The sequence below is a fragment of the Artemia sp. Qi Xiang Cuo genome, chromosome 8, assembly GCF_049724085.1.
Source record: "Artemia sp. Qi Xiang Cuo chromosome 8, ASM4972408v1, whole genome shotgun sequence".
Classification (NCBI taxonomy): domain Eukaryota; kingdom Metazoa; phylum Arthropoda; class Branchiopoda; order Anostraca; family Artemiidae; genus Artemia; species Artemia sp. Qi Xiang Cuo.
Genome location: NC_142801.1, coordinates 24,310,404 through 24,336,446, shown reverse-complemented (window position 1 = coordinate 24,336,446; position 26,043 = coordinate 24,310,404). Strand labels below are relative to the sequence as shown.

Sequence of the window (26,043 nt, the reverse complement as noted above, 5' to 3'; positions counted from 1 at the left end):
ACTTTCTATAAGAATCTTATATGCGCCCAGGGCATAACTTACAACCCTTGCCCTGAGGGCTTTAGGGGGGTATTCATCCAAAAAGACCTAGTTTCCAGAACTTTCAACTACGTGAACAAAATCTCTAGATCATAATTTTGATTGGATGTGTTTGAGGAAAAGGTGGGCGTGAGGGGGGGGGGGGTTTAGTCGTTCTCCGATTAGTTTCAACTTATAAAAAGGGAATTAGCCCTTTCAATTTCAAATCGAATGAGCCCTTTTTTTTAGGTTTCTACGACAATACTTTATATAAAATTTTATATGCCCCCAGGGCATAACTTACAACCCTTGCTCTGAGGGATGTGGGGGAGTGTCCCCCTCGAAAATGTAATTTTTATCTGGAAATCAACTACGCTGAACAAAATAGCTATCTCAAAATTTTGATTGGATTTGATTGGGGAAATGGTTGGCGTGGAAGGGGTGTTAGCTGCCTTCCAATAACTTTCGACTATTAAAAAAGGCACTAGCCGCTCCAATTTCAAATCAAATGGGCCCTTTTCGACGTTTCTACGACAAATCTTTCGATACGAAATGCCCTGGTCTGGAAAAAAAATAAAACATTGTGCCAACATCGTTCTTTACTTAGGCAGCGCGATAGCACTGCCTATGATAAAGAAATATTAACCAGCACTTTACATTGATAAATGTAAAAGCCCAGTGAATATAAACTATAATGGGACCTGCACCTAGTCGATGTTATGCGTCTTTAATTCCCAAACTGGGCATGTGTATTCAAGAAAAGAGCGTACGTAGCACGTGTACGCGAGCAATAATTGCTTTATAGGAAGCCCGAATCAACATAATGTGGTTAAGGATTGTAGCTTGTAGTTGTCCTTTTTCATAAGATTCGTAACATGTGAGCTAAATGATCAATCTTTACTGAACGTTATAGCAAAGACAACTGCAATCAGCTTGGTAGGGTCTTACAAAGCAAGTTTGAAGTTTAAAGTATAATCATACTTACTGACACATAGAGAATCAAATCAGTGTTTTTCCCAAAGAAGTTTTATCACTCAGAATCTGTTGATTTTTTTCTTTCCTCTGCAGAATTATTATTATTACAAGGTATTTTCATTGGTTTAGTTTGTTTTTCGATCTGATGCGATTTTTCAGGGTGTCTGTCTGTATTTTGGTTAGTATGGGACGTGTTGTTACTGTGAGTCGTTAAAAGTGTGTTACATCAACATGCAATATAGTTTTCATTTTGATATTTCAGTTACTATGGGCTAGAGTTCATTCTTTACTGTATTTCCCTATGAAAGTATTATTGGCCTTAATCTTGACCATTTTCCTCTTAAGATGGTTGACGAGACAGATTTTTTCCAAGATAATTACACACAGGAAAAAGCATATGGTTCTTTTTTTAGTTGGAAGAGTAAAAGACGAACCACAGAGAGTCTGGCAGCGAAGATAGTCAAATATTGCACTATACCCAAGGGAAGAAACTTTTCAAAAGATATTTGTTTTATATTATCTTGTCGAAACAAAAATGTTTTGCATCATCATGCATAAAATGATTTATATTGATACTTCAGACACTATTGGCTATAGTTCATTTTTTAATACAGTTTAAAATAATTATGGTTATAACCTACGGTAATGATGTCATTCATCATATGCATTCAAAAATGCAACTTTTCGTGAAAAAATATTTTATTTTAAATATTATTTTTTGTTGATCGCAAAAGGCACAATGCGTAGCAATTTTCTTTACATGAGCCCTTAAACGGCCCTCTATGATGTTCCAGTTCCCTTCTAGCTGCGGAAAAGAAAAAAAAAACAGATAAAATATGCTGCCAATACTAAATTTCAAGGTTTTTTTTCAAGCCAATAGATTTTCCTTTCAAGGGTCACGTTGATTTGATTAAAATGAAGATATAATTATGTAGGAGTCTCGGTATTTTAAAGAACCCCAGCATACTTTTTTTGGATCAATTTTGAAAATCCTTTTGACTGCTTGATTCAATCTTACTGTCCAATAGTGACGAATTCAACCTTTCCTTTTCTGTTAAAACCAATTTCTAAGGCTTACAATACTCTAGAAACCTCATTCAGGAATCTAATTGTCCAAGAGCTATCCCTTTACTCGATCTCGAATCACTGTATATTCTTTCGTGTGCACGTCTTACTTTTTTCTGCTTCATGGTGACCTCCCCCAGCCCCTAAATCTTCGCCATACTAAAAATTATATTCAGACTCCTTGTGTAAGGTCTGGTTTCAATCCTTTAATTACGGGTTTTATTGTAAGGAATGAGATGCCTGAATCAGCACGAAGGTGCCACTCATTCAAGTTGTTGAAAAAAATTGTTAAAAATACTTTGGCTTCTTAGGAGCTATTTTGATCTATTTATTTACTTTTTTTCTTATATATTATTAATTGATTAAGTTAGTTATTTTATTTAGTTATTTTACTTTATTTAGAGGCCACAGCCCCTAAAACATCGTAACACTAAGAAGCATATTCAGATTCCTTGTGTAAAGTCAGGTTTTTGATCCTTTAACGGCGGCTTCTATTGTATGGAATAAGATGTTTGGATCAGTTCGAAGGTGGCACTCATTCAAGTTTTTCAAAAAAAATGATAAAAATACTTTGGCTTCTTAAAATCTATTTTTATCTATTTATTTACTTATTTTTCTTATATATTATTATTTTATTGGATTTTGTTTAATCTACTTAATTAACTTAGTCTATTCAGTCTATTTAGTTTTTTTCTGACTATGTGACTCGTCATCCCCCTTCTTTACAGGCCAATGAGGCTTTGGGAGAGTGGTAAAATATAATATTGTATGTGTATTTCAGGATTAATAAATTTTATCTTATCTTGTTGTTCAAGCCATGCGACTATAATTTTCCTTTATAGAGTTTTCGGCCAATGTGGTTCCGATGATGTACCTTGTGTTTCGATCGTGCACAATTTTAAAGGGGGTTTCTGGTAATCTTTTTATTACTATGGGACGTATTCGTCTTTTAATAGGTTGAATCTACCGCTGCAAACACGATTATTTTTTGAAATATCTAAATCTAACCCTTTCTTTTAAAAGTAGAGGCTGAAGGATGTTGATGACTTAAAACGAATGACAAAATAAGGAACAAAATTCGTTGAATGATTAAAAACAAATTTTCATGTCTCCTAACTTTCCTACTATTTTATACGATTTTTTTCTTATCTGTGATGTGAACACTTCTGAGATACCTATGACTGATGATAATAAGAAGATAAAATAAAAACGATTTTATTGACCCTTTATAAGAAAAAAATACAAGCAAATCTGTTCAATACTTCAAACATTTGAGGAAATCAAAGCCAACTTCCAGATTAATTGCACTTTGTGATTCAATAAAGTTTTTCGTACTAATTTTCAGACTGAACTTTCGTTCTGAAGTGAGTTCTCTTCTCCAAGATTGCGATTAGAAAAGCTTATTTGAGTCTGTGAACTTCTAAATTTGGATTCTCCGATAAGACCACCAAAAGAAACTTCCTTCAAAAGACAAGGATCAGCTGTGTAAATCTGGAAAAAATAACGGTGCAAGATAATCTGTTTCGTATACTGAATAGTGCCTTAACATATGTTTAGCGATATTGATATTTTGAAGAAGCTTATTCAATTACCATGGAGTTTTATGATGTTCTGCTGAATTTATCGTTTAATTTTAGCCATTATTTTGAAAACCGGAAGAACCATCGTAATATTTAAGCAGAAAAACCAGACAAAAATTGGCCAAATTTCATTAAATTATTGAGTTGCTGGACACTGGAATGGCCTACCATGTGATACCGTTTTTCAAGAATCATTTCCCTGCCTGATAGAGTGTTAAGTTTTTCTCCTTTTCCCCATATTATCGTTCTTTGTGTTTTGTTCTTGCAGAATTAACAGCATCGCTGTAATGTATTCTATGATTCTTTGTCTAGACCATTGTTTGTTTTATTTTGTTTTATTATTACTGTGTAATATGCTATTTTTAAATGATAAACGCTATATTACTTCCTTGTTTACTTGATAATACCGTTGTAATACATTACGAGATTTCTTATACAGATAATCATCTGTTTTGTAATACCTTGTTATTAGTTTGTGATATGTATCTCCAATTTATATGTTTTTGTTAGGTCGAAAGTGTTGTGGCTTATGCCCTTTATCTATATTAATATTAATATCCTTAAACTTAATATCCTAAGCAGTGTCTGGGATGTTGCTGATACGTCCCTTTGACACTACTACTATTGCTACTAAAAACTCACCGCAGCACCAAGCTACCTGAGGCCAACACAGCTACGCACGTTCCTCCTCCATCCCAATCTATTCAAAGGCTCTATCTTTAGGTAGTCCCAGAAAGTTCCTATTTCTTTTACATCTTTATTTACGACATACTCCCACCCCAACCGCGGACAGCATGCTTTCCGTTTAGCCCTAGACGGTTGACCAAAAAAGTCAATCTTGTGCATCTGTCATCCTTAATCCGCAGAACGTGCCCTAGCCATCTCAACCTATCTCTCATTATAGCCCTAGAAAGCGATGTTGACCCACAATTTTTTGTACAGCCTACTGTTTGAAATAGGGTCAGTCAGCGAAGTATCTATAATTATTCGTGGGCGATTTATCTGGAAAAGATCAAGTAAATCTTCATCCACTTTTCGGAGCACCCATGCTTCAGAATCATATTTGACCACTGTCATCGCTGTAGCTTCCAATACTCTAATCTTGGTTTGCAGACATATCTTCCTATTTTTACAAACTTGTTTTAACTATGAAAAAACACCCTGAGCCTTGGCTACTCTACTTTTGACATATTCACTGCTCCCACCGTCTACTAATAATACTACCCAGGTAAGTAAAATTGTCCACATGATCAATCTTTTCGTTACCCAACGTCCCCTTTTCATCTTCACTTTTTCCTAGCCTTAGTGACTTAGCCTTCTTAACATTAATTTTCAAACCTATTCTTGCATCCTGAGCTCGCTAAACCTCTAGAAGTTTATTCATTTTGCTCACACTTTCTTCGGGATGCTTAAATGATCAGCATAATCTAAGTCCAGGTGAGTTTTTCCTCCCCATTTGGTTGCATAGTCTCACATTGTGTTTCCTGTGCCCCTTAAGACCAAATCCATCAAAATGCTCAAGGGGGATAGAACACAACCCTGCTTAATTCCTGATTTAATGCGAAACCAGGTGCTGACAAACCAGGCGCAGTAGTGTTGTTCTTATACATAGGACTAATAAGTTTAAAATGCATTTGTCTGGTATACCATAAAAAGATAAGACCTTCACTAAAGCTCTTTTATCAAAAGAATCGAACGCTCATAATCTATAAAACTATGGACCAAAGGTGTTTGATAACTGAGATACTTTTCAATTATTAACCTAAGAGTGAAAATTTGGTCGACGCATACTCTGCCTTCTCTAAATCGCACTAATCTTCTCTTATAGTTTTGTCTACAGTATCTCTCAGTCTAAAAGGTATCATATTACTAAGTAATTTACTACCTACAGAGACTAGACTAAAGCCTCAATAATTACCACACTCACTCTTATCACCTTTCTTATACAGGGGTTTAATTAAGGTTTTCCTAAAATCGCTAGGTACTTCCCCCTTTTCTAAAATCATATTCATATTCTTCAGTAAATTATTTCAAATCTTAGAACCATCATATTTAAGAAACTCATTTACCACACTATTACCACCTGGAGCCTTTTTATTTTTTAATCCTTTCATTACTGTCGCTAATTCTTCCTCACAAAATAAATCTTCATTCACATCCAAGGTATCACAATCTTTTTCATTTTCCTCTATATCTTTTCCTGCAACCTTGTTGCTTTATCTTAAAAGGGATTGATCTTAAAAGGTATTGATAATGCTTTGATTCTATAGAAAGTGTTCTTAATTGGTTTGCTTTTACTGTACCAAAAGTCCTATATTATTTTGTGTTTTCAGTAAAGCACTAGTTTTGTATAATCCTAAAAGCATAGGAAAACATAATTAGTTGGTCTTGTACTTGTTATATTAATATATATTAAATAGGCTGTGAAGTAATAATTTTTGCCCTTTTTACGTTTCAACTTCGCTCTTTACTTTCCTCGGAAAAACTTTGTTTTTTTAAATTAATCTTTGCTCGTTTTTTATTAAAATTTAATGCAGAATCAGCGCTGCCATGATCTTATTTATTTATACGGAATAATGTACGCTCGTTTTAAGTTTTAATATCACTTCTTAGTTTCAGTTGAAAATATTCACAAATATGACCTATGATTCAAGTGAACATACCACTCGATGCCTATATAATAATTGTTTTTTCCGTGAATTCAATTTTAAGCCCTTATGAAGAGAAGCTGTAACCTTTTTGCATCCTATGTACCATCCTACCTTTTTTTATGTTTTTTTTTTTTATATAAATATTTTTTCTATTTTTCTTTCCCTACTCAGCTTATCAAAAACTTGCATTTCCCCCTTATATCAAAGAACAATATATTTCCGCTATTCGCCGAAACAATTCGTAAATAGCAGAAAACACTCCCTAGAGAATATGGAGAAAGTAGGTCACATTTAGAAGTTTAGCAATTAGCAATGAAAATACTTCCTAGAATACAATATTTCTTATGTCATGTAAGAACACGAAAATTTTCAACAATTCATCTTTCATATTTTGAACTAGCTCATATTCACTAAGTACATAAATTGAAGAAAAAATGAATTCCATGGATTCAACGACTGATTTCCAACAAAAAATGGTAAGTCTATTATTATTTCCCTCAGGTTGTGAATGGAAAATATTTATGTTGATAGCTTGTTCTATTCAAATATTTGATCATATTTACTAAGGCAGGCACTGATGCCATAAAGAATTGCCCCTTCTCTCTCTGAAGAAATAAAATTTGAAACAAAATATCATTCAAAACATTGAATATATATAAGAAATTACTAATATTCTATTGAAGGGAGTGCGCAGGAGAAGCAGGGTTGCCACCCATAATGATTTATCACTATTTCTAGTAATTTTTTATTTTGCCTAGTGATTTTTTTCTAGCTAGGGGTTTTCGTTCTAAAACTAGTAATTTTTACCTAAATCTAGTGATTTATGATTCTTTGTTTTGATATGAAAATAAATTTCCTTTGTTTTTAAAAAATTAAATTTAGTAGCAATTTTGTCTTCAAGGTGGGGGACTGTAATTATCCAACAAAAGGTTTTGGACCATGCTGATTCCTATTCCTGATCATGATTTATTCATGATCCCCATCATGAAAAATAGGAAAATCTTCCTATTTTTGCACAAGCTTAGATGATTCTCTGAGTTTTCCAATTGAATTGACCTTTATCTTTTTTCTGGATTCTAATATAGGCTTCACTGAATATTTGTGGGAATACTTTGCAAAAAGGAATATTTTCTCATTTTTAAGCAAGTTTAAATCATTCTCTGAGATAAAGTTTAAGGCCATTTCTTCATTATGGCTTTTTAGGCAAATCTGCCCGTATTTTTTTTCACTCAGCCTCAGTCTCTATTGGTACTTTTTAAGGCTCAAAAAGGCAAATCAGCCACATCTGAATTGGTTTTATTTCATAATAACAGCGTAGACCAGAAGTATTCCCAGTAATCAATCAAGAGGGATTATATATATCAAATTCACATTTTTGGAGCGTTTTTTTATCCTCTCACTCCCCCCCCCCCCCAAAAAAAAATTATATGTTATTTGTAAACCCAAGGACATTTTTGCGGGGGAGTTTTCTGTAGGAGGGAGGGGGAAGCTTCAGTGGGAAGAAAAATTTTTGGAAGATATACCCTGAAATCTTCAACAAAATCCTTTTTATTTGGCATTCTTCCTCTTGGGGTGGTCAATTTTATGTATGGTGAGGATTTTGCTGGGAATTGTCCAAAGGAAATTTTCAGCAGGGATCAAAGAAGCTTCAATGGGAAGAAAAATTTTGGGAAGATAAACCCTAAAATCTTCAACAAAATCCTTTTATTTGGCATTCTTCCTCTTGGGATGGTAAATTTTACGTTTGGAGAGGATTTCTCTTGGAATTGTAGTCCCTTTCTCTGGTCCTATAGTCAAATTTAAAATGATATTCAAGAAACTTCAAACTACTCTTGAAGTTCAAACCGTGTTGATTGATATAGCCTATTTACGGTGAAACCCTTTGAGAAATAGCACAAAAAGTGCCATTTTAGTTCCATATAGCACTTGCAGATGGCAAAATTTATAAAAAAGTACGTAGATATGAGAAACAGTTTTTGAATGAGCCATTAGCAATCTCTATGATGTTCTAGTAGCCCGCTAGACCTGTTGAAAAAAAAGAAAAAAAAAGAAAAAAAAACAAAACGGGAGACAGATCAGTGCTACCGATGCAAAAAAGTGATTTTCCTTGTTGTTCAGGGAGGAGGACTATAACTTCACTGTACAAGGTTTTGACCATTTTGATTCCAATGGTACACTTTTCATTTTGATCTGACGACATTTTCGAGTGGTTTTGAGGATTTTTTCAAAATCAACATAAATTTCTTTTCGAAATAAACTTTTACTATTAAGACAAACTGAAATAATATTTTACATTCCTGAGTAAATGTCAGATGAGAATTTTTTTTTTACTAGGCAGTTTTTTTCAATACGCGTTTTTTAACTTTTGGTTACTATTGGCGGTGTTTTGCTCTTTAATAGGTTGCAACTGCCGCTGCAACCATGACACCTCACCGGGACATGCTTTAAAAAATGAGCCTAAAAAATGACTGAAAATAAACAACAGCAGATATCGATATTCCCAATACAATACATGCGATACAAATACGCACGATACCGATACTCGCGATATCGATACGCCCGATACCACATACAGTCCTTCCCCAGGGACTATGGAGGGCCATATCATCATCAAAACTATACATGTTGAACCTTTGAACTATGTTAAACAAAATGGCTATCTCAAAATTTTTATAGGACTTGTTGGGGGGGGCCTGTAGGGAGGGGGGGGGGCTATTTGCCCTCCAATCTTTTGGTCACTTAAAAAGGGCACTTACAAATTTAATGCCCTTTCGAATGAGCTATTACACACCTCTATGATGCTCTGGCCACCCCCTAGCCCTTCTAGAAAAAAAAGAAAGAAAAAAGGAGACACAGCAGGGCTACCCATGAAAAAAAGTAATTTTCCTTGTTGCTCAAGGTGGGGGACTGTAATTATCCCACAAAAGGCTTTCGACCATGCTGATTCCAATGGTGCACTTTTTATTTTGATTTGACGCCATTTTCAAGTAGTTTCAGGCTCTTTTTCGAAATCACCATAAATTTCTTTTCGAAATAAACTTTTACTTCTAAGATTAACCGAAACAAATGTTATCATTCCTGATTCAGTGTCAAATGGAAATTGTTTTTCACTAGACAGTTTTTTTGAAAGCATGTTTTTCAACTTTTGATAACTATGGGCTGTGGTTCGCTCTTTACTAGGTTGCAGCTGCCGCTGCAACCATGATTGTGCCCCCCGTTCCTATCTTTAAATGGAACAAGTCAAGATTGACTACTACCCCTCACTTTATTGATATGCCAGTAAAATAATTTACTATTATACCTTCCTTTTGACAACCTTCCTTCATATAGTATGTTTTGAGTTAGTTCAACATCGCCTCAACATTCCCTGAAATTTTCAACTTAATACCTTTAGTTTTAGTAGTACCATTAATAGTAACAGCAGTAGGAATAGTAGTAGCAGTACTAGTAGTAGTACCAGTAGTAGGAGTATCAGTAGCAATAGTTGCAATAGTAATAATAGTAGTCGCAGCAGTAGAAGTAGTAGTAGTAGCATGCAAATGTTGTCCTTTGGTTAGTTCAACATCCTACACAAAATGATCTGTAAGTTCCAATTTAATAGTGTAAGCCATTTCTAAGGTTTCCTTATACACCCTTTTGATAGCCTGTGTGCAAATAGTGTGTTTGGATTTAATTCAAATTCCCAATTCTCCCTGAGATATTTAATTTAAAACCATTAACCTTAGTGGAAGTCATAGCAGCATTTTTAGTAGTAGTAGTTGCAGTAGTAGCAGCAGCAATAGTAGTAAAAGTAAAGGTGGTATGAACATATTACCTTTTGGTCAATTTAGCCTTCCCTTCATCCTACCATTAAAGCCTTTACTTAATTCTCTTAGGCCGTTCCTAAAATATTGCTGATACGCCCTTTTGACAAACTGTATGCATATAGTGTATTCTGATATAGTTAATTTTCCCCTTAACATTCCCTGAATTTTTAACCTTAATATCCTGACCTTTAGTAGTAGTAGTAATTGTGGTAGTAGTAACAGTAGTAGCAGTAGTAGTAATAGTAGTAATATCAGTAGCTGGCACGTATTGCCTATTTGTCAATTGATCATCCCCCTTATCATTCCCTGAAAATTCCAACGGAATATCCCAAGCCCCTCTTGAGATACCCACTTTTGACAACCTGCATGTGCATAGTGTACTTTGCATTAATTCAACTTCCCACTCAATATTATCTGGAATTTTTACCTTACTACACTTAGCTTGGACAATAGTAGTAGCTGTAGTGGTAGAATTAGTAGCAGTTGTAGTAACAGTTACAAAAGTAGCACTAGTAGCAGTAATAGTATACGCACGTTGCTTTTGGGTCAGTTGAATGTCCTTTTTATCATGCCCTTAGAGTTTCAATTAAATACTCTTAGCAGTTCCTAAGATATTGCTGATACACTCTTTTGACAACATACATAAACAGATTGCGTTTCGATTGAGTTTAACTTTCCTCTTAGCCTTCTCTGAAATTTTAACCTTAATACCATTAGTTATAGTAGTAGTTGCAGTGGAGGAAGTATTTGTACTTGTTGTAGTAGTAGTATTTGCATTAGAAGTCGTAATAGTAGTATTAGTAGTAGCTGTAGTGGTGGTGGTAGTAGTATTTGTAGTAGTAGTAGTAGTTGTTGGGGTTCTACCCATGCTTCTTTTTTTTTTAGATAAATTGCCCATTTCCCTTTCTGTAATTACATTTACCAGTGACTTAAATATTAATCGTAAGTGAAATTCTGGTTGCTAAGTTACATGTATTCGCAATAAGTAAGCTTTGAACTAAATTCTATTTTTGACTTCCTGGTCTGAGTCATTGAAAGGTAAATTTAAGAAAAAGTAGAATGGATTTTGAATGGGGATTTCGAGGATTGGCCAGGGCCAAGCGAAGGTCCACCCCTATGCAGAGTTTGTGTACAGAACGAATATTATTTTAGAGTTAGTCTGCATTTAGACCCCGTTTGGGGAAGCCTATTCCTTTTGTGATATGTGACCTTTGGAAGATAAAATGTAAGATATTTTCTACAACTGTGTACTAATTTTCAAGGAACCCAGACAGGGTAGGAGCAGAGTTACAAGATACCGTCGTTATTATATTGACATGGGGGTTCGTTACCTTCAAGGAGATAGTTAAAGATTTTTAGTGGTGACCCGGGTTGGGTACTCACTTGGCCTTAAAGTGGCCATTTGACCGCTCAATCACGTTATCATACCCTGGGGCAGGGTATACTGTAAACTGGGTATTTTCAAACCCGATATTTAGAGAACCGTTGTGGAGAGTGCGGGTACCCATTGTAATATTGGGCGTCGCCGAGGGCTTTCCCCTCCAGTAAGTGGTGTAGCACCATTTTTGCACCAATAAATGGTGACACCCGTACCTTACCACTTCCACACTGGTGGCATTGTGGCCTACCGGTATAATATTGGTGCCAGTGGTGGCTACAACACTGGTGGCAGCAAGAAAAGGAGCTATCAACAGCACTGATAGTAAAAGAATTCCGCGTTTTCGAAGAGAGAAGTTAATTTAGCCTACGGAGTAGCCTATTGTGAATATATATAAAAAGACAAAAATACGCAATCAATTCATAGAATTATGAAGGTCTATAACGGGCTGTGCCTTGTTGGACAAATATAAAAAAGAATAACGTGAAATTAATTGAGTTTGAGTTTACAGTGGTGAATATCCGTATTGAAAAATATTACAGGGTTTAAGCACAGATATGAAAACGTTGAAGGCTGGGTTATTATTTGAGCGAATTGGCGGACTTAGATATAATCTTCAGTGACGAAGGTTTTAAGAGTATTGTAAACGGCAAATTAGGAGGATTTGTCAGTTTGTGAGCACATTGGACAAGGAAGGTGGGAGGCACCTGTCGTATTGAGTAATCTGCCTAGGAGAAGATTATATTTGGAGTACGAGTATCCAGGGAGGTTACGTGATTTGTTTTACAGGGTAGTTTCCCTGTTTGAGTTTTAGTCCAGCTAATTCACGAGCGGAATATTCGCACGGTTTTTCAGTTTACCTTCTTGTCCAACCCCTGTTAAGTCGTTTTTCGGAGATATATTTCACTCGCGTAAAATTGATTGCTGCGAAAGAAGTCGTTATTCCCTAATGAAGCCTAAATATTCCGGTTATTTGAAAAATTGTTGAATATCATTACACGGAGTTGACAATAGACAATAGTAATTACGTATCATAATTTTTGCGTGTGCCAATTGTTGAACTTGCCAAGATTGACTAATTGATTAAGAGATAATATAATCGAAAAGGAGTATACACGGTAAAATGAGGGGGTACGAAATAAACAAGGAAGAAATAATGTGTAAAAAAACAATGCAAACTCACCCCTCAGAGGCTGTGCCAAATGAAGGGGAGTTACGGGTAAGATAAAATACGGATAGAGAACGAACCGATTCAGAAAATGAATGATGAAGAAATAATGAAAGACGGAATCAAAGTAGTCCGAGTAGAAGGAGAAGTGTTGAATGATCCAGCAGGGGCTCGAGAAAAAGTACTCAAATAGATACGATACAGCAACTATTAAATTTCATGGAGAAAGAGAGACTAGCCAGAGAAAGAAAGGAGGATGAAGATACAAAAGAAAGAGAGAGAGATAGAAAAGAAAGAGAGAAAGAAAGAATAGATAGAGAACGAAAGGAAGAGGCAGATAGAGAGGATAGAAGAGAACTAATGCAAATAATTGCAGGGGAAAATTTTCAAACGTATAAGAGAACCGCATGGGTTAGAAGCCCGGAACAATATACAACTTCGTTGACTACGGGGGGGGAGGTGGACTGGCCCATAAAACAAATTGGGAGGCTGTGCCGCCCTGTCGGAAAAAAGAAATGCTTGATACGCGTGTTCAAAATGTTGATAATGCACAAAAACGGGATACAGAAGTAAAAACACAACATAATATTGAAAATAAGACGCGCGAAAATGATTTTTCAGGAAAATTTGCAGAAAATAGAAAACTTCAATATACTTTTAATGAATATGAGACGCTAACAAGTATAGGCCAAAATGAAACACTGATTGTACCAAAGAAAAATGAGACGATATTTATTGTACGGGCTTTTCCTCATAAAGTTCGAGAAATTTTAGTACAATATGAAAAACCAAATGTCGGAGTTCAGTTCCTATTTGATAACGAAATATTTGTTTCTGTGGTAAAAGTAAAGAAAACTAAAAGAGAGAAAAAATACGCAAGGCGGAACTACAATAAGGAAAGGCAGTCAAAGATGATGGACACTGGAGTCTAATTCAGATTTCATGACGATTTATTTAATCCTACTACAAAAGAAAAGAAAACTAAGAGGGAGAAAAGAGTTATTTAACGGAGAAACAATGAAGTAATGCAGTCAAAGATGATGGACACTGGAGTCTAAATCAAATTTAGCGATGATTTATTATTTTGTGCCATGGAAAAAATTGAGAAAATTGAAAAAGAAAAATTAATGCAAAAAAGAGACAAAATTTGGAGATTCAGCCTGCAGTGGCGAAAAATAAAAACAATGTTGGATGGGCTGTGCCTTGATAACATAAATAATAGGGGGGATAGAGAGGTCCAAGACCCATGGGGAAAAAACAAGATGATTACAAAATAGAGATGAGCGACCTACAACGAGCTGGCGAAAGGTTGGGAGATATTGAATGTCGGGTTGGACCGGAAAAACTTCGGAAGGAATCTGAGATTAGTATTATCAACTCAAAAGAGATTTCGATCCTTTACAAGGGGGAGGAATCCCTTGGGGAAGATTCCCTCTGGGGAAGTCACGAAAGATAGCCCTTTTCCTCAATCCACAACTGGCGGACAAGTTGTGATCCCTTTACCGAGGTTTTGCCTCTCTGATCTGGGGTCCTTGGGGGATACTCGCTCCCAGTTACTTCATACTTCACCCAAACCTGTGTCCAGTAATCCTATTCATAGTTGTTATTCTTCAATGCAATCAACGATTATTTCCGGCAAACCATATTCAGTATCTAAGTTTCATCTTCAATTAGCATCAACGCATATTCTGCATTTGGTTATCCCAGGGGAAGGAACCCAGAAAAAAGTTGATTCGTGGTTCGCTCAAAATTTTACTTCATTCCCAGTACCCTTGTCGTTTTCACAGGCCTGTGTACTTTCGGCCTTGGATTATTTGAAATTATGCCAATGGACAATTTACAGTTTAATTGAGATGTGGAGTTGTTTCCACAGATGGAAACTGAGATGCTACTACAGCCAATTTTTCAGGATGGCTGGCATCATCAAATGTGCCAGAAACTAACTCTTTGCTCCTCTCAAATGTAAATTTCGTGAGAGCGAGAAATTTTTTATTTTGCTGTGCAAGATAAAGTTCCACAAATCCCGTGGATTCTTCCTTCTTTGAAATCCCAAGCTTGATAAATAGAGCTGTACAGACAATAGCTTTGATTGGTTGGACAGAAATACGGAATGGCAATGGAACAAAGCCAAGGGGATGGTATAGTCGTGAAGCCATAAGCCAACGGTTAGCTGCAGTGGAGATGTACAAAAGAAAGAAGAAAAGAAAATAGACAAGTTTGGTGATTTTGAAGTTAGGCGTTATATTTGTAAGGGTGGACCAGCGTGGCGCGTTGGTGGTCATTTATCTTACGGTGCGAGGTATTCGGATTCAACCTCTGTTTCTTTTCTTTTCAAATAAATGACTTATTTTATTTTCTACAGTTACATTTGCCTATAAGATAATTTTTAATCCCAAGTTGAATTCTGGTTGCTAAGTTAGATTCTTTCACAACAAGTAAGCTTTGAACTAAATTCTATTTTGGACTGCCTGGTCTGAGTCATTGAAAGGTAAAGTTAAGAAAAGGTACAACGGATTTTGAATGGGGATTTAGAGGATTGGCCAGGGCCAAGCGAAGGTCCATCCCTCTGCAAAGTTTGTGTACAGAACGAATATTATTTTTGAGTTAGTCTGCATTTAAACTCCGTTTGGGGAAGTCTATTCTTTTTGTGATATGTGACCTTTGGAAGATTACAAGTAAGATGTTTTCTACAACTGTGTACTAATTTTCTAGGAACCCAGAAAGGGTAGGAACAGAGTTACGAGATACCGTCATTATTATATTGACAGGGGTGTTCGTTACCTCCTAGGAGATAGTTTAAGATTTTTAGTGGTGGCCCGGGTTGGGTAAACACTTGGCCTTAAAGTGGCCATTTGACCGCTCGATCACTTTATCATACCCTGGGGCAGGGTATACTGTAAATTGGGTATTACAAAACCCGATATTTACAGATCCAGTGTGGTAAGCCCGGGCATCCCATTATAATATTGGGTGCCGCCGGGGGTTTTTCCCTCCAGTAAGTGGTGTAGCACCTTTTTTGCACCAATAAGTGATGACAACCGTACCTTACCACTCAAACATTGGTGGCATTGTGGCCTACCGGTATAATATTGGTGCCAGCGGTGGCTACACCACCACCAGTAGTAATATTAGTAGTAGTAGTAGTAGTTGTAGCAGTAGTAATAATAAATGTGGTACTGATACTAGTTGTAGTAGTAACTTGCACTCATCGACTTTTGGTCAATTGATCATCCCCCTCATCGCTCCCTGAAAGCTCTTGCTTAATACCCTAAGCCATTCATGAGCTACACCCTTTTGATGACCTGTATGCATGCAGACTGTTTTGATTTTAATGAGACTGTCCCTAAACATTCCCTGAAATTCGTACCACAATACTATTAACATCAGTCGTAGCAATAATCGCAGCAGCCGTAGTAGTAGATTGCACATAGAGCATTTTGGTCAGCTCAATATCCCCCTCAAAATACCCTGAAAGTTTCAACTTGATACCCTAAGAGGCTCCTGGAATTTTGCCGATACGCCCTTTTGAGAACCTGCTTGCACATATTATGTTTTGATTTAGCTCAACATTGCGTTAACACTCCCTAGAATTTGCACCTTAGTACCATCGCTTTCAGTAGTAGTACTAGTAAAAGCAGACGAAAGAATAGGAGTAGTGACAGCAGTTATGGTAGTAGTAGTAGTAATAGTAATAGTAGTAGTAGTAGTGGTAGTAGTAGTAGTAGTAGTAGTAATAGCAATAGTGGTAGCATTAGCAATAGTATCAGTAGCAGTAGTGTCAGCCGTTCCTATAGTGTTGCTGATACACCCTTTTTACAACCTGAATGCAAATAGTTTGTTTACATTTAAATCAGCTACCCAATCAATATTCCCTAAGATTTTTACCTTAGAGCCTTAACCATAGTAGTAGTTGTACTTTTAGTGGTATTAGCAGTACTGGTATAAACAGTAATAGTAGCAGCAGTAGCAGTAATAATAGTAGTAGCTCAAAGTGCAACAGTAGTAGCAATAGTAGTAATAGTAATAGTAGTAGCATTATTAGGTGCATATAGCCTTTTGGTCAGTGGAACCTCCTCTTCATCATGCTCTTTAACGTAATACTCTTAAGTCATGTCTAGGATATTCTTGATGTGCCCTTTTTTGCAATCTGTCTGCATATAGTGCGCTCTAATATTTAATCTTCCCCTCAACTTTTCCTGAAACTTCAACCTCAACACGCTGAGCTCTAGCAGTAGTAATAGTTGTAGCAATAGGAGCAGCAGTAATAGTAGTAGTAGTAGTAGTAGCAGTAGTAGTAGTAGTAATAGTAGTAGTAGTAGTTGTAGTAATAGTAGTAGAAGCAGTGATAGTAGTAGTAGCAGTAGTAGTAGTAGTAGCAGAAGAAGATGTAGTAGCGCGCAAATATTGCCTTTTAGTCAATTGGTCATCCCCCTTATCCTTCCCTTAAAGTTCCAACTGAATATCCAAAGCCATTCAGGAGACAAGTCCTTTTGACAACTTGTATGCACACAGTGTGTTTTGATGGAGTTCAGCACTCCTCTAAACACATCCTAAAAGCTTCATCTTAATACCTTTGACTCTATGGACGCAAAGGGTCAAACATGCCCCCTTTCCTGATAACAAATACTATTGTAAACAATGGGAGTATTGAATAATTTACAGCCCTTGCTGCAAGGGTTGTAGGGGGATTTTCATCCTCATGGGTATAGTTATTGGATCTTTCAACTATGCTGAACAAAATGACAATCTCAAAATTATAATCCGACAAATTTAGGGGAAAACACGTTAGAGGGGGGTTTGTTTCACTCCAATCGCTTTTGACTCTTAAAAAAAAACAACACTGGATCTTTCAATTGTCATCCAATGAACCTCTTCCAAAGGCTTAAGACAACTCCTCCCATACGCAGTGCCCTGGAGAAAAGAAAAAATACATAAATAATACATAATACATAAAACTCACTTAACTCTTTACTTTGGGAGCGCTGTTGCGCACTATTACTAAAAGGGCTAATCTTTTGGCCAAATCTAAGAAATTTGGCCATTTTAGCTGAGTTTTCTGCAAAAATTAGTTTTCTAAGCTATTCTTGTGAACTCTGCTGAACCGTTACAATTTTGATGAACTTTGTTAAAAGCTTTTGCACCTTGAAGGTACGGAAAATAAGAGATCTAAAGCCGAACTGGCCAGCCATGACAAAAACAGAGAAATGAATCTAGAGATGACCAACGGGTCTATGGCTAGTAAATGAAAACGAATAGAACTAAAAATTAACACATATTTCACTCGTATACAACAAGGCGTCTTCAGCGGACAAAAAAAACAAACTAAAAAATATATATAAAATTAAAATAGACTAGCATAAAATATATAATATACAATTACTCACGTATACAATTGGCAGCTACCTTCATGATACCAGAAAAGTAACTGGATTAAAAATGTATAATAACAAAAGAACTAGATTATATTATTGCGACATAATTTTATGAAAAGCTTTTGATGCTGCCAGTCGTTTAAATTAGTTACTTGACCTAATCCCTTGGACATTTTTCAAGACTTTGTTTTTGAATATGATTCATTTTTAAAATAATATCGTAAATAGGATCAATATTTATATTACCAATATCTCTATTAATTGATAAACCTGTGAAAATATGTTTTTTTTTTATTTATAATGCTTCCATCGCCCATTGAGTGAAATAGGATATAGTGCAATGATAAAGATTTTTAAATTCTCTGAATTTGAGTTCTTCCAATTCATCAGCCAGTAAAAGAAAAAAAAAAGCTCGGCTGTCACCGGTACAGCATGGAAAACAAATTCTAGGATAACGAATGAATTTGAAAAACGAAGAGTGAAAAACAAAAAAGATCAGAACTTATTTGCTTTTTGCGTTAGAAATGATTTATTTTAACCACACAAAAACCTCAAAATGATGATAAAATAAAAGTTGAAGCTAAAACAAAGAGGGAAGTGCTCGAGTTTCCCAACAAAAAGTAATTGTCAAATGATAAATTCACATTTCCTCCCAATTTCATTTCTGCAAGGTACTTTAAAGAAAGAAGAATGGAAGTTCAAAAGAAAATAGGGTTTATTTTTGAAAAACAGAGATTCTCAGAAAATGTAGTGGAAAATCCAATGATCCGTCCTAAAAGAAGAAAATGAATTTGTTTTAAAAAGAATAAGTGAACTATCAACTTTCCTTTTCTTAAAAGTAAATAAAACTCTGGATGCGTTAGGTTTCCACAAAAGTCTGTTTTTTTCTCTAGTATTTTTTTCATGGATGGGGGGGGGGGTATCTTAGGTTTTTAAGGCATAAAATTTTAATTAATTTTGTTCTGGTAATGGCACTGAAACTTCAAGATCAAAATGATCGTAGTTTTTGTCCGAATTTTCTGCTAGTTTTCTTGTGTTCTCGATCTGTATTTTGTCTACAACATAACTCTAGTGGGGGCTCTGGAATAAATAGATGAAAAAATTAAGTTTTTCAATGCGGGTATAAGTAGCTTAAGTTAAAAGCATACAACAATTATAAAGTTTTACGTGGGAGGTTGGGACACCTTAAAAAACTCTACTTCGTAGGCTTTAAGTAAGCGTACAGAGATATATTTTTCCATTTGCTGAAAAACCTCAACAGTAAAAAAACAACGTGATAAGGATTTACGTCATAAGAAATTATTCATTTTGGATGCCTTCAATCCCTTTGCTTCAAAGTAAAGAGTGAATTATATCCTTTCAGGCTCAGAAGGTTGAGTGAAGGTGGTGGCAATACTCCTTCTAATGCATGTTAGTTTCTGTTCCTGTTCATGGCCCAGATTCTAGAAATGGGTAAACAAACAATCGAACATACAAAAAAGCATCTGATTTGTACAGAAAATTTTGAAAAAATTAAAAATATTAAAAATGCTGAGGAATTATTAAAGATCTTCAGATGTTGGGAGAAGGGTCATCTAAAGGCCACGATGCTTATCTACTGGACTTAGAATATACATGCATGTATATAGTTGAAACAAAATGTCTTAAGTAAGGTACGTATTTTAATCTGTATTTAAATATGCGGTATTTGGATTCAAATTAATGAGTGATATTTCAAATATTTCTCAAGTTCAAAATCTAGTAGACAGCCAGAATGCATCCCCGACCCCTTACAAACAATAAAAATTTACATACGCGAATGTTCTTCAACTTATGATTTGACCACTACTTAAGCCGCCTTTCTAAGATGTAAATACTGCTTTGCACTGGTCTGACCTAATGCTGAGGTTTGGGGGAAGGGTGTAAGGAATATTAACAAGACCTAGTAAAATCTTTAAGAAAGGTTTATTTTATCGCCTGGTTTTTATTTCTCTTCACAGGGGGAGGAGGGTCATTTCGAAGTTTTCTTTCTGGAGAAAGGGTTCGATTTTTTTTTCAACTTCTAGGTGTTCCACTTTTTCTCTGAAAGCTACTGAATATATTAATATCATGTTTTTAGTTCTGAAAACATAAGCACGTGTCCACATCCAGGATTGTCGTTAGGTTGGGGGGGGGGCTAGCAAAAGAATGAAGGCAAATGAGTTTCTCTCCCTGGACTTTGTCAAATGGCTTCGCATAAGCTAAAACCTAAGCTCTTAGCTCTAACCGTTACTTCATTACTTGCGGACACCTCCACTAGGCCTATTGTTGAATGTTTGTGTTTTTTTTTCAAGGCGAGTGTTGCAAAGTCAGGTTTGTCAAGTTCAATACAATCAGTGTTAACAGAAGAGAGTCTATACGATGATTTTTCTTCGCTGTAAAATGGCTACTAACTTTTCGAGGCAAAATAAATTTTTCTATGCATAGCGAAAAAGGCTATACCACCCAGCTCTTCTTGTCCAGTTGAACTACATAGCCAAGTTTTTGCCCTTCTAAGCGTAAAGAAACTTTCGTCTTGAGTAGCATTGGTTGCAGGTAACGTTGCAAGGACAGCAGCAAGAAGAAAAATACATTTGGAAAAGCTGAAGTCGCAAGCTTGAAGAGAAGACAGAGCACAAGAGATCACAGAAAGGTTGATAGAGCTAAGAAAACCCATAATTGATCCGCACCGCTCAACCTATTTTCTTACACAGATTCCAGTCATACTCTGTTTTTGTAAATCCGGTAGACGTTCTTCATTTTTTTTTTGTTTACACTGGGTTCTGGAAGATGAAACGCCGTAAAAGTTGTAGACTTGAGACCATTTTTAAATAAATGCGTAAAGGCTGTAAAGACTAGACAAAGTTCAAAAATATTTCTACTACAATGCACATGAAGTGCTTTGGGGCACTATTCAAGCATGGAGGTCTGACGCCAAAACCCCTAAAACCATCGTTTCAAACTAAGTTCAAGCTTTTCAGAAAACCGAAGAACTGAGGAAGGAAGGACGTGCGAAGTTAAATTAGTGACCAACACAAAACCTAGAAACTTCATGGAGGTTCTCAGTGGAAATGTAGCTAGCGCAAATAGATGGTTGCTTCACTGTTTCATCAACCGGCACTGAAATACAGGAATTGGGTTCACTTTTTTGACAGCCAACTCCTGAAATAGTTCGTCGAACTCCGTAACCAGACCATCCTGAATCGTCGATGAAACATATATGGCATTTTCAGCCACCAAAAGAACACATTTCTTTACATTAACTTCCTTAATCCGCAAAAGAGCTTCGAAGTTGCCATTGTTGCGAGTGGATTCTGTTCCTGGATTAAAATTGAAAGAAAATATATGTTACTCCAGCGATCAAGCTTTTACTTTTGAAAAAAAGTTCTAACTTCAACCGTTGAATTCAATTTTTGACAATTATCCTCAACCTGCATTTTCCTTGCTGTAACTAACTGATCGACGATGCTATTCTTCCTCTCCTCTGAAACAAAAATGACGTTGTATGCAGTTTTGTTGTTTTGTGAAGCTGTCTTTTACTGATGACTTGTACGAAATTCGATTGCATCGTCCCAGTTTTTGAAGGCTTTGCTGACAAGATTCTATAAGTCTTGAAGATTACTTCTGCAGGCTGTTTGGATTGAAAAGACAATACAAAATCTGTAAAAAGCAGTGACCTCAGAAGCAGAACTCAGTAGACTCAACTGAAATTTTCAATTTTGTTTCCTACATATTAAAAAAGAATAAGAGGTTTTCGAAGTTCAAGGCCTCTATAGAAAGGATAGTTAAGAAATTTAGTTAAGTGCTGACGATTTATTTAAAACACGAAAAATATGGTTTGGAGCCTTCGAAGAAGATCACACATTTATGTTTAGTAAAATGTTTGTAGGGGCATAAGGAAGAATCCGCAAAGGATTTGATAACATTAACATCAGATATTTAGGTTCAATCGGGCACGAAAAAAGGGTTATGTCACGAATTCTTTTCATTTAGAACCTTCATTTGGAAATATTCTTTGGAACCTTCGAAGAAGATCACACATGGATGTTTAGTAAGATGTTTGTATGGGCATAAGAAATAATCTGCAAAAGATTCGATAACATTAGCATCAGATATTTAGGTTCGCTCGGGCACGAAAAAAGGGTTATGTCAAGATTTCTCTTCATTTGGAAACTTCGTTTGGAAATATCCTTTGGAACCTTCGAAGAAGATCACATTTGTATGCTTAGTAAAATGTTTTTAGGGGCATAAGGAACAATCCGCAAAGGATTGGATAACATTAACATCAGATATTTAGGTTCACTCGGGCACGAAAAAACGGTTATGTCACGATTTCTCTTCATTTGGAAACTTCGTTTGGAAATATCGTTTGGAACCTTTGAAGAAGATCACACATGGATGTTTAGTAAAATGTTTGTATGGGCATAAGGAACAATCCGCAAAGGATTCGATAACATTAACATCAAATATTTAGGTTCACTCGGGCACGAAAAAAGGTTTATGTCACGATTTCTCTTCATTTAGAACCTTCATTTGAAAATATTTTTTGGAACCTTCGAAGAATTTCACACATGTATGTTTAGTAAGATGTTTGTAGGGGCATAAGAAACAATCCACAAAGGATTCGATAACATTAATATCAGATATTTAGGTTCGCTTGGGCACAAAAAATGGGTTATGTCATGATTTCTCTTCATTTGGAAACTTCGTTTGGAAATATTCTTTGGAACCTTCGAAGAAGATCACATTTGTATGTTTAGTAAAATGTTTGTAGGGGCATAAGAAGCAATCTGCAAAAGTTTCAATAACATTATAATCAGATATTTAGGTTCGCTCGGGCACGAAAAAAGGTTATGTCACGATTTTTCTTCATTTCTGTTCACTCAACAAAGTCATTAACTTAACTGACCGAACAACCAATCTTGTAACCTCTTCGTCTTTGCTCGTTGCAATTCTCTCGATGTGTGACTCTATTGATTTGAACCGTGATCAAGCGCAGTCTTACCGACGTACCGTTGAAAAAAGTTTGGAAGAATTGAAAGATAAGTCTTCGCATCAAGATTAAAATATTGGAAGCTACAGTGATGACGGTGGTCAAGTATGTTTCTGAAGCGTGAGTGCTATAAAAAAGGAGGAGGATTTGCTAGATATTTTCCAAAGGAAATTAACTACGGATTGTTTTGGGTACAAGACTAACTGACCGTATCTAAAACATTATTCAGTACGAAAAATGGGGATAAATCTCACTTTCTAGGGCTATAATGAAAGGAATGGATAGAGCACGGATAAGCAATGGATAAGTTGGAATGGATAGAGCACGTTCTAAGGATGAAGGATGACAGATTGTTCAAGATTAACCTTGTCGAGCAAACATCTAGGGCCAAGCAAAACGCAGGTCGTCTCTGAACGGGGGGGGGGGCGTAGGTGAAGGTTTGAGGACATTGGGAACTTCTTTGGAAGTTGTAAAGAAGAAGACTTTGAATAGGTTGAGATGGAGGAGGAGCTCGCTTGGTTGTGTTGGCCTCAGTCGGTTTCGTGCTGCAGTGAGTTTAAGACCAATTTAAGAGTCGAACGAACATTTCGAGGATATGGGGTTCAAATCAAGTATCTCACCTTGATATTTGTATAAGTGTCAAATTAAGTTCATAAGCCAGTTTGTTTAATGTGAAGTAAGTAATTGTTTTTCTTAAAGAGAGTAGTGTGTTCGAATATAATAATATGATGATGATGATGATGATGATGATAATCAGAATTAAACTTAAAAAAATCTCTAAAATATTCTGGAGATAATCTATTAAGCACCTGGTAAGTAAACACTCCCGCCTGATGGTCCCTGATCTGATGAATATTTAAAATTCTAAAACTAATAAAAGATTCCCGCGTATGCTCATACTGAACAAACTCACCCAGTACTCGTAGTGCCTTATTCTGAAGAATCTGCAGTCTTTTAATATTTGAAGTAAAATTATATGCATAAATACAGCAACCATAAACAATAAAAGGATAAAAAACAGTATGATATATATTTCTTAAAACACTTAAGGGTAACACATGTTTCAAACGCCGCATCACTCCAAGACCTCGTGCAAGTTTAGAAGAAATCATATTTATGTGCTTCTTCCAACTCAAATTATTATCAACATAAAATCCTAAATATTTATTTTCAAAAACCTGTGAAAGCGACAAATTATCAAATACTACGGAAGCACTATTTACAATTTTTCCTACCCTACTAAAAATCATATAATTTGTCTTAGAAGTATTAACAGCAAGGTAACTCAAGGAGGTAAACACCAAAAGGTTTTCCAGCGTTCGGTTTGCTTTATCCACTAGTTCTTCCAGTGACTGTGCAGAAATCGTCAAAGCAGTATCATCTGCAAATACTGTAACAGTTGCTTCAGGCATGTAGAACCTCAGAGTATCTATGTATACGAGAAAGAGTAATGGACCAAGGACTGAGCCCTGAGGAACTCCACATTTTACAGGATAGACTCCGCTAACTATGTCATCTATCATTACTTTAGTTGACCTTCCATACAAGTATGATTTAAACCAATCCAAGCAAACATCTTTTATCCCCAGACTAGATAGGCGACACAGCAGCAACTCAAAATCCACAGTGTCCAAGGCTTTTTTGAAGTCAACAAAGATCGTTAAAGGAATAAGACCTTTTTATAGAGTTCCATTGATTACATCCAGAAGATGATGAACAGCATGGCTAGTAGAATGTTTACTGCGGAATCCGAATTGGCTGTCACACAATATTCCTAGTTTATCCAAATATTCATACAGTCTCCTGTGAATTATCTTTTCATAGATTTTAGAAAAAATGGGCAATAACGAAATCGGTCACCAATTCGATAGTTCTTGTTTCTTCCCCCCTTTATACAATGGTATTGCCTTTGCTAGTTTAAGACCACTAGGGAATTCGCCGGTCTGGAGTGATAGATTTATTAAGTCAGCTAGACAAGGTAATATATAAACTAGGATAGCATTTACAGCCCTAAGATTAAGTCCATCTATTCCGGCAGAATTGGACTTCAGTCCTTTCACTGTGCTCTCGATCTCCTTTGCTGTGCACTTCTCGAACGAAAAACTGTGCCCTTCGCCTCGATTATCAATAAAGGACTTTAACAGATGTCTTCTAGACTTTTTAGCTACGTCTTCCTTAATACTCGCGCCTATGTTCGTGAAATATTTTCCGAATTCATCAGCCATTTCCTGTTTATCAGTGATTTCACTTCCATTCACCATCAGACTCTTTACTCCATCATTACCATTAGTCTTCCCTTTTAAAACCTCATTTATCAGTCGCCAGGTTCCTTCTGCATCACCACTTTTACCATCAAAAGCTGAAGCATTATGTGTTTTTTTCTCACTATGGCGCTTATGCTTAATTTTGTGTCTCAATTGTTTAAATTCTTCTAACAAGCATACATTTTCCGAGCTTTGTAAATGTTCTTCTAAAAGCTATTTTTGCATTTCAATCATTTAAAGCAATTCTGTGGTCACCATAACTCATTTCTCAGCTTATTCTTCTCTTTCCTCATTTTCCTCGGAAGACAAGACACCTCATATACCGGTAAGAGAATATTCATAAACCTGTCAAATGTTGTAGTTGCATTCTGCTCTTCGCTAAATTCATCCCATGCTATAGTACTAACTTGCTCTTTCAGCTTTCTCAAGTTATTATTTCTCATATCTCTATAAACTCTCTTACTTAGGTTTTTAGTCGAAGTTTTGATACTATTTATCATACAAACAATCGGGAGGTGGTCAGAAGCAGGTTGAAGGAGAACATCACAGAATGCTTGCCTCAATAGATTTGAAGAAACAAATATATTATCAATTAATGTTGCCGACTGAGCAGTGATACGGGAAGGAATCAGATTAACTGGGTACAAATCATGAGATAATGCAAGATTTAAAAATTCTAAATTAACACTATTTAAATTCAATAAATCAAAATTAAAATCACCCAGTATAACACACTCTGATCGATTAGACTGGGCCCTGCTTAAAAACATATCAAA

At 35.9% G+C, this 26,043-nt stretch overlaps 1 protein-coding gene across 1 annotated transcript in view; it reads right to left on the bottom strand.

Annotated features, from left to right (window-relative positions):
- Positions 1-3,278: 3,278 nt before the first annotated feature.
- The window catches only part of LOC148949263 (uncharacterized), an 86,163-nt gene continuing 63,398 nt past the window's right edge, over positions 3,279-26,043 (bottom strand). Inside the window, exon 3 of the mRNA XM_089092897.1 lies at positions 3,279-3,549. Within this exon, the coding sequence (XP_088949023.1) occupies positions 3,400-3,549 (150 nt within the window). The 3' untranslated portion in view covers positions 3,279-3,399. The remainder of the gene's footprint in view (positions 3,550-26,043) is intronic.